General features: G+C 40.8%; 1 protein-coding gene across 3 annotated transcripts in view; it reads left to right on the top strand.

Annotated features, from left to right (window-relative positions):
* FAM114A1 (family with sequence similarity 114 member A1) overlaps positions 1-18,212 on the top strand; it is a 62,775-nt gene that overhangs the window by 18,104 nt on the left and 26,459 nt on the right. For 2 of the 3 annotated variants that reach the window (XM_082653978.1, XM_082653977.1), the window contains exons 3-6: positions 750-837; positions 14,068-14,181; positions 14,301-14,407; positions 17,036-17,170. In XM_082653978.1, the coding sequence (XP_082510104.1) occupies positions 750-837; positions 14,068-14,181; positions 14,301-14,407; positions 17,036-17,170 (444 nt within the window). The remainder of the gene's footprint in view (positions 1-749; positions 838-14,067; positions 14,182-14,300; positions 14,408-17,035; positions 17,171-18,212) is intronic. The other variant, XM_082653979.1, reaches the window with a different exon arrangement.

Below are 18,212 nucleotides of genomic sequence, written 5' to 3'. Positions count from 1 at the left end.
ACTATGCTTTCTCTTAACTCTTAGTCTGCATGGTGGGTAGAATATGGTCACCCCACATTGTCTGAGTTTTTATCTTCTATTCAAGCTGAACCAGAATCTCTCAGTCCCAATCAAAATACCTAGGAAAAAGAATTTGAATCAAGTGAGCCCAGGGACAGTGAGAGATATAGTTACAGGGGTCATTGTGAGTGGAGTGGACACCTTGAAAGTTGTCTACCTCAAAAGGCTTCCTGTTGCTATTCACCATCTCCAAGCTTCTTGATGCTTTTCTAGACACTTTGCCTACTACCATCCATGCCAAAGCTCCCTCCTACCACCCCAGATTTTTGAAAGTTAACCCTACCTTGAAGAGCACATTATTTTAGTTCTGTAAAAATTGCATGAGTCAAGGTTGTTTTGGAGTTTTAACAAATCACTGTGTACCCTAAAATACTAAATCTCTCCCTCTCCTCCACAGCCCTATCCCTGTCTTCCAGATAATGGGAGATTTGGGTCTTAGTTGACATCAAATTCCCTTCTCACCTCAAGCTAAGCCCTCAGAAGCCGACACCACTACAAACCAATTTGGTTCCAAAGTACACATTGCAATGTAGACTGGTGTATTTTATGGCCCTTATAAACTATAAGCCAATGAGATATGGTTGTTGGTGATTTTTTTAAAATCTTCTCTTTGTTTCAAATGAATGGGTGTTTTTCCATTCAGGGATGAATGAAATTGCTGACCTTGTGGGTAATCTGGTTTTTTGCAGGCCGTGGATTCCTCTCCACGTGGAGGGGGCTGGGCAGGCTGGGGCTCCTGGGGCAAATCTCTGCTCTCATCAGCATCTGCCACAGTAGGTAAGCATTACACATTGCGTTTGAATGGATAAAGTTCAGGAGCCAAATAGGATATGACATTTTGATCATACCATGTACTGATAGAGTTTAACATTAGCTCATGACATAATAAGAGCAAATTGTTTTTAGTGTTTGCTGTTCTAAGTGCTTCCTGTATATTAATATATTTATTCTTCAAAATAACCCTATGAGGAGGCACTCTTATTTTCTCCATTTTAGAGGTAAGGAAGCTGAATCACAGAGAGGTTAAACATTATCCAAAGTCAGGAGTGGCTGAATTGGCTTTTAACCATCATATTATATTGCATCTTAGAATATAAGATTTAGGCTTTTATAATATATCCTTAATGCTTTGTGTTTATCATCCCGCATGAACATTTTAAAATATATAAATAGCCTACTCCCTAAAAGGATTTGAGGTATCTCAATAAAAGGCATTCATCACAGGGTATTAAAATACAAATACAAAAAGAAATATGCAGGTAGGGAGGAGATATATATCAAGGATAATATAATTGAACATTGACCTTAACTCTGAGATTCTTGGCTACCAGTAGATTATCTATCTCACTGAGTGATAAAACAAGACTTAGTTTATTTAGATAAATTTATTTTCCTTGTATTAAACTTTTGAAGAAATGTCCCATATTGGCTCATATACAAAGAGAAAATATAATAGACAATGTCTTCATCAGTGAAGGTTTGTCAGAATATTCTTCATGTGACCATTTCTTATATCCACTCTTCATGAAAACTGAAGGTACAACCTAAACGTGTCTATGATAATGTAGCCGTAGCATTTCATCTTGAGGGTAGAGAGTGAAGAGCAGGACAGGGGAAGTCACAGGTAACACAGCTTGCAGATCATCTAACTCAGGTGTTCTCAAGGTATCTCTGTGGCATGAGGATCTTGTGATGGGCCATGAATTGGTCCAATTCACTGTTACTCCTAAAACCAGCAGGGCTGAGGTCTTTGACCCCACTCTAATGGACCATGGTCACAAACAGTTGAAGGGCCAGATACCTAATCTGATAGAACTTAGACTCCCTGGAAGAATGGATAGATTGCATTCTCCTAATTCCATGTCTGTCAAGTATCAGGAGAGCTCTGGCAAGAAGTAGATGGTGGTCAAATAAACGTTGCCCTCTGCATGAGAGCCTGGAAAGCAAATTTTTTCTATTGCTAATTGAAAGGCCAGGTATGCCATGAATATTACATAAGCAGATGGAAAAATTAATCAGATTAAAGTAGAAGAGCCTGTTTTGTTTTTTGAACAGGACAGAGTCTTTTCATAAGAGTGAGGACAGGAACCTGAAGGCATCCTACTTCCTAGGGAAAATGTTTGAGATTTAGTGGCTCTCAAATGCATCTTGCCTCTGGCAACACTCAGGATTGCCAGCTTTCTGAACCAAAATTAAAAATGTGCAGTCTAAAAGTTTCTGAAGTTGTGATAAGTCATGGAACAGTAAATTATATGGTCACCAAATTATACGGCTCTCCTCATGGTTTATGTCATAAAACAGTACAGTGTTTTGGGTGCTTCCAGTTATAATGGTGTCCAGAACTGCCCTGGCTTATAATGAACTTGGTGCTTCAGAAGGTTCTATTATAGACAAAGGATTTACTTTCTCGTTAAAAATTTAAATATAAGCTCCTTCCACGGTAAAGACAGCTATCAGCTGCCCTGTGGGTGTCATGTGCAGGTGTTTTTGGTACACTTACAGGTGCACTCACCTGTGACTGCTTTGCTCCTCGTAGGTCTGACTCTTTGCTATTGTTTCTTATCAGTCAGCGACTACACCTCACCATTTGACTTTGGGCTTTGCTGGACCTTTATAAAGTTTTCCATCCATCAACTGGCGGCTTACCTGTTGAATTTACTGTGCATTATCTTTTTCAGTGTCCTGTTGTAATCTGACCTTTGCACATATACAGCCTAGTGCAGCCTTCTTCTGGTGGACTGTGCTCCAAGACCTCTAGATTTTGTTACCTGATTCAGGTATAACCAGTAGATGATGCTGGCTTTACTGCTTAAAAATCAGGCTGTGACTCCGATGGCAGGTCCCAGCCCATACTGGTAGGCACTCATCTTTTAATTTGACCTCAAGTCAGTGTCTTAATCTTTAGCCTGTGCTTGGGTTTGGGGTTACTCTTGAGGTTTCCCTAAGGCACCCCGAATAAATGTTGCGTCTTGTTAATGTTGCAACCACTTAAAACTTGTGGTGCTTCTCACCTGGCTCTGTGCAGTAACTGATCCAGAAGAACCTGGGGAGATAACTGCCTGTGGACCAGCAGGATCATTGTGCCATCACTACTGCCATTTCCCTCTTATGGTTGGTGGAGACAGGGCTCCTCTGAGATGATCTGACAGTCACACATTGCCCCATCAAATATCAGAATGAAGTTCAAGTAGACCCTCTTGTATTCACTTCTATTGCTATGTAACGAGTTACCACACATGTGGAGGCTTAAAACAACATACAGTGATTATCTCACAGTTTCTATGGATCAGGAATTCAGGTCCAAGATAGCTGGGTTCTCTGCTTAGTGACTTGCCAGGCTGAAATCAAGGTGTCAGCTAGCTGCATTGTCATCTGACATTCAGGGTCAGTTTCAAGGTTATTCAATTTGTTGGCAAAATTAGTTCCTTGCGGTTGTAGGGCTGACACCCCTGTTTTCTTGCTGGTTATTGGCCAGGGTCGCTCAACTCCTAGAGGCTGCCCTCTGATCCTTTTTCAAAGCCAGCAGAATAATTTCTTCCATGCTTCAAATCTCTCCCTTTAGGAAGGGCCCAAGTCCCTTTTAAAGCCCACCTGATTAGTTCAGGCTCATCCAGGATCTCTCTTTTGATTAACTCAAATTCAACTGATTAATGACCTTAATTACTTCTGAAAAGTCCCTTCACCTTTACTATATAATGTAACCTAATCATGGGAATGAATCCCATCATATTCACAATCCTGTCCACACTCGAAGTGGGGGGATTGGGCTTCCCTGGTGGCGCAGTGGTTGAGAGTCCGCCTGCCGATGCAGGGGACACAGGTTTGTGCCCCGGTCCAGGAGGATCCCACATGCCGCGGAGCGGCTGGGCTCGTGAGCCATGGTCGCTGAGCCTGCGCGTCTGGAGCCTGTGCTCCGCAACAGGAGAGGCCACAACAGTGAGAGGCCCGCGTACCGCAAAAAAAAAAAAAAAAAAAAAGTGGGGGATTGCATGTTGTATATGCCAGGGTTGAGAATCTTAGGGTGATCTTTCAATTCTCCCTAACAGACCTCCCTTTTCCGTTTGAAAACCTCATCAGTTATACCACCAATGCCAGAAACTTAGTATTTTTTAAGGGCTCTGGCTACATGTTGGAATTTTTTTTTTCAGGAGAAGGAAGGATTTATTATTACTTGCAGTAAGTAAGGAGAACACCAGGGATCCTTCCCAAAGCACTATCTCCCTGATATATGTTGGAAGTTTGAAAAGCATTTTAATCTTGGCATTTTTCTCTTATTTGCACCCACAATGACCAAAGGGCACATGAGGGAGAGCAAAGAAAGTTTGAAATATTGATACTCATTCTAAGAATCCCTTTGGAAAAATTGGAGCTATCTTTAGAGATGTAGAGACTAAATATGTTCATCACCGCTGGTCATCACAACCCCAATAAATGCAATAACAAGATAGCTGAATGCCATCCCTAAGTTGTTCTCCAGGTACATTTTGGAGATCTTTGGTCAGGATGGGCTTTAACTTTACAAAGTAATAGTAGCTAAACTAATAGCAGTATATACTTGAAAACGAGATAAGTATTTTGGTGGACCTGATAGAGAACTAAAACTTGAAGCATAAGGGGAGGCTTAGGTTGCAAGGCTGGAAACAGGCAGTGGTGGTGATTGGGAATTTGACTCCCAAAACATAACAGGGATCACAAGTGTCCCACAAATGGAGAAGTGTCACAGCCAGGCTCACAGCCTAAAATAGACGGTTAGAATAGGGTTCAACCACCTGTTTACAGAAGCTTGAAAAAGTTATGGGCACCGTCCTGGGTTGTGGTCTATCTTGAGCTACTATCTTTGGATTGAGAGAGGCAAGCAAGGCAGACCTTCCATTATGTACAAGCAAATAATATCCATCCAGGGCTTTGCAGCATTAACAGTTTATTATCACAGGGTGAAAAAACTTATTGGAAAACAGAGCACGCACAGCAGCAGACAAGCTCTTGAAGGTTTATAAATTGCCTGTGGAAAGTAAAGAAAGAAAATAACCATATATTCTATTGCAATTAATTCCCACTCAGAAACCTCATGTTACCCCCGGGGTAATTCCAGTTGCAGATGGAATTCTATGCAAGACAGCCTCTATAGCAAAACTCAGAGCTGTCAATTGAGCACTAGAAACAGAAACCAATACTTCTTACAGTTGTTGAAAAACTGCAGTCACAATCATTAGAACTGTTTAGAGTTGGCAGGAGAGTAACTGGAGAATGGAAAGATTTAGAAGATGATTCTGTCCTGGAAAGAACACTGTATCAGAAGTCTAAGACCTGAGACCCGGTCCCAACTGCTACTAACTTGTGATCACAAAGAATTGTCACTACCTAGCTACACTATGCACTGAACCTCTCCAGACTCAGCTCCTTACTTGGGAAAGTATGGGTGGAAGAACTTGAGAAATTCTAAGATTCCCTCCAACTTCCAGAATATGATGATTCCATAGTTTGTGGCTGTATATAGCAGGAGAAGGATATTTGTAACCACTGTGCTAAGTAGAAAAATATAGAAAATTGATTGACTTTTTGCTACACTGTATTTTTATATTTTATCTTTTGCCTCACTACTTTGACCCCCAAGGTTAAGGGAAAATGAGAAAAAGCAACCTTTCCAATGCTTATATAAAATCCAACATTTCTCAGCCAACAATTGTTTTTGGAGAGGCCATATCTCCTGCATTAGTTTCGTTGACAGCCATGCTATTATCACATTCTAAGAAGACTTGATCAGCTGCCATTCATGCCTTTGGACAAGTTCGTAAGATACAATGAAAACGGTTGTTATTTAAGATCCAGGAAGAAACCTGAGTGGGAAAGGAAAATGTAAAAAAAAAAAGAAAAAGCAATTTTGATGATAATTTCAAAGTACTGTTGTGAGAACCAGATGTGATTTCCCACAAGCACCTTAGAGACCTGACTTAATCATAGAATATATTGCTAAGTTAAGTGATGGACCAGTAATCAAAATGAAAGTCAACAATGCTGAGATATATACAAATATACCAAGGTAAAAATTCTATAGTAGAATAGATCAACTTATTTCCAGATACTACAAATGACCTACATGTTTATTTAAAATTCTAGTTTTGACAGTTTTATGAGTCTCAACACCTTGTATAAGAGTACCTGAGGAGGGGGAGGGAGATCTGATCTGCATATTTACCTTTTCAGAGTTACCATTGTTCTCCTTCCCCATCCTCTCCTGAGTTACACAATTTTTTCCTTCAGCACATTTTAATGAAAGTCTTCTACCAGCACTGTCAGAAATAATGACAATGTCTTTTTATCACAGAGAACGGCAAACTTGTCAGAATGATACTACAGTAAGAACTCTTAACTAGGTATTTCAGTATCAATATCACATGGGTTTATTTTTGAAGGTGGCATTGCTGATGATGTGAAAATTCTCAAGGATCATTGATACAAAAGATAATAGGATTAATGCTTGGAGTTTGTTCACAATCCTTTACAATCTATGAATAAGTTAATGAATTCCTATGTGATGGCAAGGCAAACACTGTGAATTCAGAAACTCTTCTTGTCAATTTTGAACCTAAAGAGAAGTGAGTATCTGATTACAGAGTGGGCATCAACCATCATTACGGAGAGAGAAGACTTTTCCAAAAGGAAGGTTGATTGGCTGCAGGTTCTGCTGCCCTGAAGTTGGCTTTAGTTGAGCACAGCAACACCATCGATGTGTTTTTCTAAATAACTACTTCTCACAACTATAATATCTTGAATTCATTGATAGTAGAGTCTGAAATGCAGCCAATATTTTTATTTTTATTTATTTTAACATCTTTATTGGAGTATAATTGCTTTACAATGGTGTGTTAGTTTCTGCTGTATTAACAAAGTGAATCAGCTATACATATACATATATCCCCATATCTCCTCCTTCTTGTGTCTCCCTCCCTCCCACCCTCCCTATCCCACCCCTCTAGGTGGTCACAAAGCACAGAGCTGATCTCTCTGTGCTATGCGGCTGCTTCCCACTACCTATCGGTTTTACAGCCAATATTTTTAAATGGTTCTATTTCTCAAAAATTCACCCAAAGAAGAGTAGAAATTGGCACAACCTTCAGAAGAACAATTAACACTATCTATAACATTTTAAATGTATGTGTCCTCTGTCTAGCAGTTCCACTGTTGATTCTTTGCAAAAGTTCATTAATGTATATGTTCAATATGGAATTCACTCAGCAAATACATATCTTACCAGGCCCTATTCTAGGCACTTGAGGTAAAGCAGTGAGTAAACAAGATGAAGACCTTGTAGTAGAGTTTACAGACTCGTGGAAGGATGCAGACAATAAACAATACACATCCAGCAATCCCACTCCTGGTTATATACCCAGAAAAAAACCATAATTCGAAAGGATACATGCACCCCAATGTTCATTGCAGCACTATTTACAATAGCCAAGACATGGAAGGAACCTAAGTGTCTATTGACAGAGGAATAGATAAAGAAGATGTGGTATATATTTATATAATGGAATATTACTCAGCCATGAAAGAGAATGGAATAATGTCATTTGAAGCAACATGGATGGACCTAGAGATTATCATACTAAGTGAAGTAAGTCAGACAAAGACAAATATCTTATGATAGCACTCATATGTGGAATCTAATTTTTAAAAAGGCTGAAACAAATGAACTTGTTTGCAAAACAGAAACAGACTTACAGATATCAAAAACAAAGTTATGGGGCTTCCCTGGTGGCGCAGTGGTTGAGAGTCCGCCTACCGATGCAGGGGACACGAGTTTGTGCCCCGGTCTGGGCGGATCCCACATGCCGCGGAGCGGCTGGGCCCGTGAGCCATGGCCGCTGAGCCTGCGCGTCCGGAGCCTGTGCTCCGCGGCGGGAGAGGCCACAACAGTGAGAGGCCCGCGTACCGGAAAAAAAAAAAACAAAGTTATGGTTACCAAAGGGGAAATATTGGGGGGAGGGATAAATCAGGAGCTTGGAATGAACGTACACACGCTACTATATATAAGATAGATAACCAACAAGGACCTACTGTATAGCACAGGGAACTCTATTCAATATTCTGGGATAACCTATATGAGAAGAATCTAAAAAAGAATGATTATATACATATTTATAACTGAATCACTTTGCTGTACACCTGAAACTAACACAACATTGTAAATCAACTACAAAAAAATTAAAATTTTTAAAAATTAAAAAATAAACAATACACATAATGAGTAGGAAGATTATAGAGAGGGTTATAAAGTGTTAAATCTATGAAAAATATAAGGTAGTGTCAGGAGTACAGGTTAAGCTTTTAAAAAAGGTGGTGTGGGGTAGATCTTAATGAAATGGTATTTGAGCAGAGACCTGAAAGAGCTGAGGGAGTTCACCAGGCATATATGAGAAACTGGAAACAACCCAAGTATCCATCCACAGAGAATGTTAAACATGACAGAGCCATTCAGTGGAATTCTGATTCTATGCAACCATTAAAAAGAATGAGGTAGATCAGTGTCCTAGGTCGGATGCCCGGGGAGAAACTGAGGCAGGGATGAGTGTCCTGGAGTTTTATTAGGAAGGACCCTCAGGAGCAAGCCTTGCAAGAACTGGGCTGCAATGCAGTTGCGTCAGAGGCCACAGCCCATCCCACAGGGAGCTTGGGGGTTGGGATGACTCTTCAGAGCTGTCCCAGGGCACAAGGCACAGGACCAGGCTTTTGTATCACCAACTTCCCCACTGACCAGTCATTACAGTACAGTCTTGAAGGAGCCAATTCCCTTTGGTGAAGGGCATTTCAAAGGGAGGCGTTTAGCTGAGAGCTAGCTGTCAGCAGGGGTGAAGGAGCACTGGGCTCCCAGGCAGCACACACAGCCTCCACCACCATCTACACATGCTGAGACCTCCACTGTATATGGTGAAGCCGGGTCCAAGACACTTATATGTAGGGATGTGCTTTTCAGAACTTTTCCCTGAAAGGAATCAACAAGAAACACAGCAGACTTGTTATCCTTAGAAGGAAATGGGGTGTAGGGGGTGGGACTGGAAGGAAGGCAGGGCCCCTTTAAGTCTTTTAAGAGCCCTCTCCTTGGCTTCCCTGGTGGCGCAGTGGTTGAGAGTCCGCCTGCCAATGCAGGGGACACGGGTTCGTGCCCCGGTCCCGGAAGATCCCACATGCCGCGGAGCGGCTGCGCCTGTGAGCCATGGCCGCTGAGCCTGCGCGTCCGGAGCCTGTGCTCCGCGACGGGAGAGGCCACAGCGGTGAGAGGCCCGCGTACCGCAAAAAAAAAAAAAAAAAAAAAGAGCCCTCTCCTTTTGGAAGTCCCTCTCATATCACAACAAATATAATAAAATGCACCCACATCCTTCATTAAATATGTAATTTGTATATAACTGTGGAAGAGTTGAATTTACTTGAACTATAGTTGACCAACTATTACATTTTTGAATACATTTAAGTAAATATTATTTAATTTCTAATTTACAAATTTTCTTTTTTGTCTTTTAGAACCAATACTTCTTTTCAGGTCTTAAATCATTCCATAGGCCCCTGTAAGCTCATAGACTGTATTGACTGTTAGGTCAATAGGCGCTGTTTAGGGAGAAAGAGACTGGCCCACCTTCTGTTGTCTATGTTTCTATACTCTGATTTTGCTAACATTATAAATGTTTATTTTTACTTATTTATTTAATTTTACATTTTTATCACTTTAATTAAAAGTTTTATTTTGAAAAATATTCAGACCTACAGAAGAGTTGCAAAAATGTTATAATGAACTCTCACAGTACCTTGATATAGATTAACCTAATAAATGTTTATTTTTAGAAATCAACCATATAGAGAAATGAGATTATGGGATTTTTTTAAAGTTTCTTTTCTATATATCCACCTTTTAAAAAGAAAAAGAAAGAAATGAAATGAAAAAAAAGGAAACGTTATATTAAAGATTAAAGCAATCTAAAAGGGGAGAACCCTCTGAACAAGTTAGCTGCTGCCCTCCTGGGGGGTCCTTTATCATAAGGGACCAGCAGAAAGTACCCATAAGGCTACCCAGTCATCCAGGGTGCTGTGTAGAACTACTCTTGCTCCCCTAAGTTACCACTTGGTCAGAGAGACCCTCCCACCAACAACAGATTATTTTCATCCTCCAGAGAGAGGGGAGACCTCCCTTCAATGGGGTTTTGATCTTCTCAACAAGAAGTGAGGTTGGTAAAAAATTTTTGAGAAAAAATTAAACTGGAGGTAGAAGACAGCACCACACAGTGTCTTGGGATCCGTGCCTGCACAGCACAGGGATTATCCTAAAAACATTAAGCTATGCCAACCCAAGGCACAGCTGGGAGGGCCAGGGTTAGAGGAAGGTTTCACTGCAGGGGTGACCTTCACCTGGCTGTTTGGTCAAGGTAAGGTAACTCAAGCTAATTTTAACATAAACCAATATTTTAAAGATGAAGAAGCTCCTGATTAAGTATCTGATCTCCAAGGAGTTATAGAAATGGGACTAAAATGACGTTTAATCAACTACAAACGGCATGTAAGACTTTCTTAACATAACATAGTGATTGAGCAAGTGAGTTTTAGAGTCAGAAATATGGGGTTCAAATCCTGCCTCTGCCACTTATTGGTTTGGGGACCTTCAGCAAATAATTTCACATCACCAGGTCTCAGTTTTCTCAATCGTGAAATGGGCATAATAGTATCTCTTACTTCATAATGAAAAGATTAAATAAGATAATTTACTACACTGAAAATATTTAGTCCAGTGCCTGGGACATAGTAAGTGCTCAGTAATGTTGACCAGTACCAAAGGTTTCACATATTTCTTCTCAGTGACCTTATAAAACCCTGGGAGGTAGATGTTACAAACCTCCTTTCAGAGAAGACACAGCAGCAGAGACTCAGAAAGGTCACCAAGACCACATGGCTAATAACTGATGGAACCAAAATTCCTCCACAAGACTCCTGACTCCTAAGTTTAGGGTGTTTTCCACTAGACTATGGATGATAAATTAAACACCAGCCAATCATTTAACATTTGTTTTTAAATGATACAGTATCACGGCATGTATTATCTTACTTTCTTTGCAGTACTCACCTTTTTACTGCAGTAAGTCAAAGAGTAGAGGATATTCCGTCTTTAGAACGATAGAATTTGGATGGGTTCATTTCTTGGGGATACTTAGGGTTCATGATGACATGTGAAGAAATGAATCCATGAACTCTACCCTGTAGTACTATTCATATTGGTTGTTCTTCTCTGTCATTGGTAGAACAAAATCAGTATCTCTGAGAATGAATCGCTCTCGGTCAAAAGGCAGCAGTGGCTCCGTATTATTACTTCCTTGTCTGGGCACTAGATGTCACACTAAGTAAAATTTTAGAAGTTATTCTTCAAAGTAGGGTGTGGCATAGAGTCTAAACCTTAGCTATGAAAAACCATAGCTTTATATTTCTAGTAGAATGTAGTTAAAGATGTACTTTCACTAACAAAAGAACTCAGAAAAAAAGAACTGTTAATTAGAAAATATAATTGGAGGAATCTTAAATATGTGCAAATCCTTGTACATCCATGATACCTCAATAGTGTGTATATGTTTGTGTGTATATGTGTGTGTGTGTGTGTGTGTGTGTGTGTGTGTGTGTGTGTGTGTGTGTAGGTGGAGTAGCAGCCTATTGTCATGTCTGTTAAAAAGACACATTCTACTTATTATACACGTAAAATGGTATTTCCTTCCAGAAACAAAGCGATTTTTCTAGAGGCAGGTAGTGCATACATATCCACAGTCGTTTGTGAGAAGCTGAGATGGTGAGAAGCTGTTCTTCCCCGGGAAAAGATTCAGACATGGCTCTAACCTGCGAAGGGATGGAGAAGGTGAAAGAGGAGGTAATGACAGTGAAGTTCATTAAACCCTGAATGGTCTCAGGGAAGGATATGGAATCATCTCTCTTGTACAGTTTACACAAAGAAGATATAGCAGATGCCCACCAGCCTTCTGAAACTCATTTATCCCTTGATTTTAGCTCTCAGAAATCTAAATGAGAATCATGGATGGAGATTTGGATGTACATTATTTCCTTTTTGAAAATGTTTGTGCTTTTAAAGGATGTCGAGGAATATGAGCTCAGTATATAATAAAGTTAGATAATTATATCCCATAATTTACATGTGTTACTGAAACTCCAGTGAGTTTCCATTGAAATGCTTTGAATTAATTGGAAGCTAGAGAGAATCAAGTCTTACTTTTAGCAGTTATAGTGCATCTTTTTTAAAAGTAACTCAATAAGGCTTCCCTGGTGGTGCAGTGGTTGAGAGTCTGCCTGCCGATGCAGGGGACACGGGTTCGTGCCCCGGTCCAGGAAGATCCCACCTGCCACGGAGCGGCTAGGCCCGTGAGCCGTGGCTGCTGAGCCTGCACGTCCGGAGCCTGTGCTCTGCAACGGGAGAGGCCACAACACTGAGAGGCCCGCGTACCGCAAAAAAACAAAACAAAACAAACAAACAAAAAACAAAAAAAAAGTAACTCAGTAATGAATTTGGACTGTATCTAATGATCTACACATGAATATAGTCATATGTTTCTGTATGTAATTAATGTTGTAAACATTGTAAATATTGTTTCCTAAGTTTCAGTGTTTTCTAGATAGTGTATAATAACAGGTAATTCCCACTGGATATAATTAGTCCTCTATCAGTTTGGCAAATTTCGGTGCCGTGATTAAGTTAAGACCCCTCTGATAAGCAAGCTTATGATTGATGAAATATGACTCTTTGGGTTTGGGGTTCATCCATGTCTTTCTCTTATTCAGGAGATGGACGGTCAGTCATTTGAATGGTGCCCTCTACAACTAGATGGTTCTCTTTGGCTCTCAAATCCTGCTGTGACTTGGGCTTTTTTCCCCCAGATATTAATATTGCTGCTGCCTTGGGTTTTAACAACCTGAGGTTGCCTAGGGTCCTGAGTGAATCTTTCATTTTCTCCCCGAGCACTAAGGGGGAGGTGAGTGCTGTGACGATGGCAGCCCAGGCTGCTTCTCCAAGAATTCAAACAGCCACTTAGGACATCACTAGACTATTAGTTTTCTAAGGAGAAAAACATGGCTCCAAAATAAAATGTAGACAAAGCTATTTCTCTGTCAAGCCAAAGTTTGTTTGTGTGTATGTGTCAGTGGCGGGGCGGGGGTAGTGGATGAGAAGGTCAGCTCTGTATTCACTAAACAGTTATTGATATTGAATGCACACTGTGCTGGGCTCCAGGGAATTATAGGGATTGTCCCGGCTCAGATAGAGTAAAATCAGTGCCCCTCATCCTGGCCGACTATTCTTACATCTTGTGTTTGGACTGTTACTGCTTAAGATAACTATCAGAGCTGTTGAGTGCCCTTTCTGGTTTTCCCACTGGCTTGCCTTTGGATCATGACATGTCATCTCCAGACCCTGCTCTCACACATACAGACCATACTAAAGGAATGACTGACACTTTGTTAAGGCTCAGCTGATTTCTATTCAACAAGTAGTAATTGAGTGCCTACAATAGGATAGGCCTACAAGGAATCAAAAAATGAATGACACGTACCTGCCTTGAGAAGCTTAGAAAAGAGGAAAGAGGGTAAGACGGGGATACCATTCACAGATAATACCTTGGGTTGGAAACCCCAGGTTGCTAGTTAGATAGTGTGAGAAGTAAGAGGGACTAATAAAGCATCTGGGAGCCCTGTACACGCACTTATTTGCTCCTCACAACAACACAGTGGAGAAATTGAGTCACAGAGAGGTGGTAACTTCTCAGAAGTCACCCATCTGGGTGATGGTGAAACTGAGCTTGAACTGGAACCCACATCTGAGAGCTCGCAAAGTCTGTGCTGTTAATCACCACGTTCTCTCACAGTCGGGATATACACCTACAGCTTACAAGAAGAGCTCTGGGAGATGGGCTGTGGAACCTGCAGACCGTGGGCTTCTGTTGTATCTATGAGCCATATTTTATTTCCTGACAGGTCATGGGTTGACAGCGGTCAAGGAAAAAGCAGGGGCCACCCTCCGGATTCATAGTGTGAATTCTGCCTCTTCCGAAGGGGCCCAACCTGATACTGCAAATGAAATCCCTCACAGTGAGTGGCGCATTTATTTGGGGATTTCTTGGACTTGGGCTGCATTACACCACGTGCACAAATAGAGTTCCAAGTTCATATCAGCAAAACAAACTCTAAAAGGGTGTTTTTCTCTTTAGTAGCAGTTGCAGCCGCAGATCAGAAGCCTGCAGAAAGCCCGCCCACTTCTCCTTCATCGGGGTCTCGGGGCATGCTGTCAGCCATCACCAATGCGGTTCAGAACACAGTGAGTCGTTGGCTGCTTCCTCTGTTTTCCCTGAGGTCTGCCAGTGCCTTTTTTTGATATTTCTATTTACCAGTGACCTAGATACATCAGAGAAAAGATGGTCTTGCTCATAACTTTGGATTATGATTTTGTTATGCTTTCTCCCACGGAGTAGGCGTGACCTTGGAACCAAAATGATAAGAACAAAATGAAATATATTTTATGTTTAAAAGAAGGGAGCTGCTTAGAAGGAACATTGTTCAGTCTGATATAACAGTGTCCTTTCCAATGGCTGCAAGGACAGCCTCTGCTTGCGGGGAGAGAGGGCTCTTTCTTAGAGCTGTTTTTCTGAGATGCTCTATGTTTCTTAACCTTCAATTTGAAAAATTATAAAGTGATTCAGGTATATATATATATATATATATATATATATATATATATCAGTAAAGAATCAGGAACATTCCCCAACATGTTACTAAAGTGTTTCCAGATAACTAAGACCAACATTCTTCCTCCATCCCTACCTCCCAATTCCCACTCTCCTCTTTCCTTGAATAGCCCTAATACACATCCCTCCTTCCCAGGCCCCTTCCTTTTAAAGAACCTTAAGAAGCTTGTTATTGACAACAAAACACTAATGAATAATGAAAAAAGGGGGATGCACCCCAACTGAGATAAGGCAGTTAGCTGGTCTTCAGGATCAGAAGGAAAAGATTTACTTTCTGCTATGTGAAACCAAATAACTAGTTTTTTAAGAAATATGGCTCACATCCAATTTATTCATTCATTCATTTAAAAAAAAAAAGGTAATTAGCTTTCATTATATCCCAAGAGCTATGCTAGATGCTGGGCATAAGCTGGAAGAGGGCATAACATCCTGGAAGGTGGAGGCAACTTAACAGTTATCAAATGCAATGCTGTATGGGAAGAAGAGGGGGCTGTGGACACACGTATGGGGGTGTCTTAGCCAGACTTCAGGTCAGGGTATGCCAGAAATAGGAAATGACTGTTCCTTTCCTTGATACTTGAGGTCCTCTAGACTAAGCAGGGAGAAGGGGGGTCAGCAAGTATGTTTTAGGAGTCGGATAGCAGTACAAGTCCAGTATGCCCACGGCAGGTGTGTGGGGAGGGTTGTAGGGCTGGGGATGGGACAGAGCACTTTCATTACCTCTGGCGTAAGAAGTGAATTCGTGGGGACTTCCCTGGTGGTCTAGTGGCTAAGACTGCACGCTCCCAATGCAAGGGAAGAGAGTTTGATCCCTGGTCAGGGAACTAAGATCCCACATGCCTCATGCTACAAAGGCACGGCCAAAAAAAAAGAAAAGAAAAAAAAAAAGGAAGTAAATCCATGGTCTCCCTGAGCTACGAGGCAGGGCCCTCTGAGTTTGTTCTCAGCATCCTCACATTCCTTTCTGTGCGCTCTCCAACCTTCCGGTTCTCCCTTTACCCAAGCTCCAGACACTCCCCCACCAAGTCTGCCCTTACTCAAAGTCCCTTCATCCTTCCTTCTCCCATCTTATTCTCTACTGAAGTAATCCCTCACAGGATGTTAGGAGAAAGTAAATCAAATTATGCAAAAGTGTGAATTGCTGATATCCCCTAGTCCTCCCAAAATATATGCATTTAAAAATCTGTTTTGGGGCTTCCCTGGTGGCGCAGTGGTTGAGAGTCTGCCTGCCGATGTGGGGGACGCGGGTTCGTGCCCCGGTCTGGCAAGATCCCACATGCCGCGGAGCGGCTGGGCCCGTGAGCCATGGCCGCTGAGCCTGCGCGTCCGGAGCCTGTGCTCTGCAACGGGAGAGGCCACAACAGTGAGAGGCCGGCGTACCACAAAAAAATAATAATAATAATAATGTAATAATAAAATATAACCTATGCAAACTCATGTAAGGTGAGAAAAAACACAGATATATGCATATTGTAATTGTAGTTGTATAGTTGGGGTATAGGCAAAGAAGATGTTGCAAAGAAATGTAAGCAGTTCTGTTTGTATGTACAGTTTATATGAGTAAATCTTGGTTGTTTTACTCTTTTTTTTAGAAAGAGAAACAGTGACTGGCAAAGGAATTTGCAGTGGTTAACTACATAATAGAACAATTTCTAAAGCCAGAAGCACATGGAATCAACCTGTCTTATTTCATGAAAATACTAATTATAGGCGGTTATTGCTACTTTCTGAAAGTATGCAAGAGCCACTGAAACAGCCTGAGGGTCCTACACTCTAGGGCCCTATATTAAAGAATTCCCTAAACTGGCAAGAGTATTTGACATTTTTATAGACTGTTCCAAATGATTCTGCTACTTGGGTTAAAATTTTTTCAAACAAAAACAGCAATTGGGTCACCTATTAATTTTTTGTCTTAGGAACATATCTATTCATACACACAGCCAATAAAATTAATCCCTAATGTGCTTTGGTTTTCTTAAGCATCCTTATTTAATAACATTGCATGTCCTACAAAGTTATATGACATACGCTCTTCCACGGAAAAGAAAATAGGATTAAATGGATGATAAATCTCCTGATGAGAAAAAACTGTGACTTTATATTGCTTTTCATATTTGAAGATAGTGCAGTCTAGGAGGTGCTGACTGCCTCGGAACAGCAAAACATGAAAACCTAATCGTGTGCAATTATCTCATTGGCAGGGTAAAAGCGTCTTAACAGGTGGTCTTGATGCTCTGGAATTCATTGGTAAGAAAACTATGAATGTCCTTGCAGAAAGTGACCCAGGTTTTAAGCGGACCAAGACACTCATGGAGAGAACCGTCTCCTTATCTCAGGTGGGATTATGTACTTTTGTGATTTGTTCTTTCAGTCAATAACGTGAATACATTTTTATTTACCTTTTTTAATAGATGTTTTAAAGCACATGTCAAATTCAAATGACACAAAATATCAGGGAGTGAAAATTGAGTTTCTAATACACCCCTTTCCCCAGCCACACATCATGGGAGACAACCATTGTTAACGACTTCTTACGGATTCTATCAGAGACATTGTACAGACAGATTTAGATATAGATATAGATATGGATATAGATATGACTATATAAATAGATGTAGCTAAACATATACATATATATACATGTGCACATATATACATACAAACTTTTTCAACCAAATGTTAGCATACTAACCATGCTCCTTTGTACCTTGCTTTATTAAGTACAAATTATACTTAATAATTTCTTAAGGATGATTCCATTGATGCCATTTGTCTTAGTCCATTCGGGCTGCTATAACAGAATACTGCAGACTGGGGAGCTTATAAACAACAAACAGTTATTTCTCAAACTTCTGGAGTCTGGGAAGTTCAAGATCAGAATAGCAGCAGATTCAGTGTCTGGTAAGGGTCTGCTTTCTGATTCATAGACAGACGTTTTCACACAGTTTCTTCGCATGGTAGAAGAAGGCAAAGGAGCTCTCTGGGTCTCTTTTATAAGGACATGAATCCTGTTCGTAAGGGTTCCACCCTCATGACCTAATCACCTCCCAAAGACCCCACCTCCAAATATCATCACACTGGGGATTATGTGTCAACATAAGAATTTTGGGGAGACACAAACATTCAGTCTATATTACGATTATATTCCAGCTCTACCACGTTCTAGCTACATGACCTTGAGCAGACGACTTAACCCTTCTGTGCCTCAGAGTACTCATCTGTACACTGGGAACATCAATACCTACTGATAGCTTTGTTGTGAGGATGAAATGAGTTAGAATAGAACCTGACTCAGTTAGCACCCAAGAATGTTAGTTGTTGTCATTGTCTTTTTTATGTATCAAGATGATAGGTAGAAATGGTATCTCATTGGAATTT

Source organism: Grampus griseus (genome assembly GCF_964374135.1).
Source record: "Grampus griseus genome assembly, chromosome: 4".
Classification (NCBI taxonomy): domain Eukaryota; kingdom Metazoa; phylum Chordata; class Mammalia; order Artiodactyla; family Delphinidae; genus Grampus; species Grampus griseus.
This window is presented reverse-complemented; position numbering and strand designations above follow the sequence as displayed.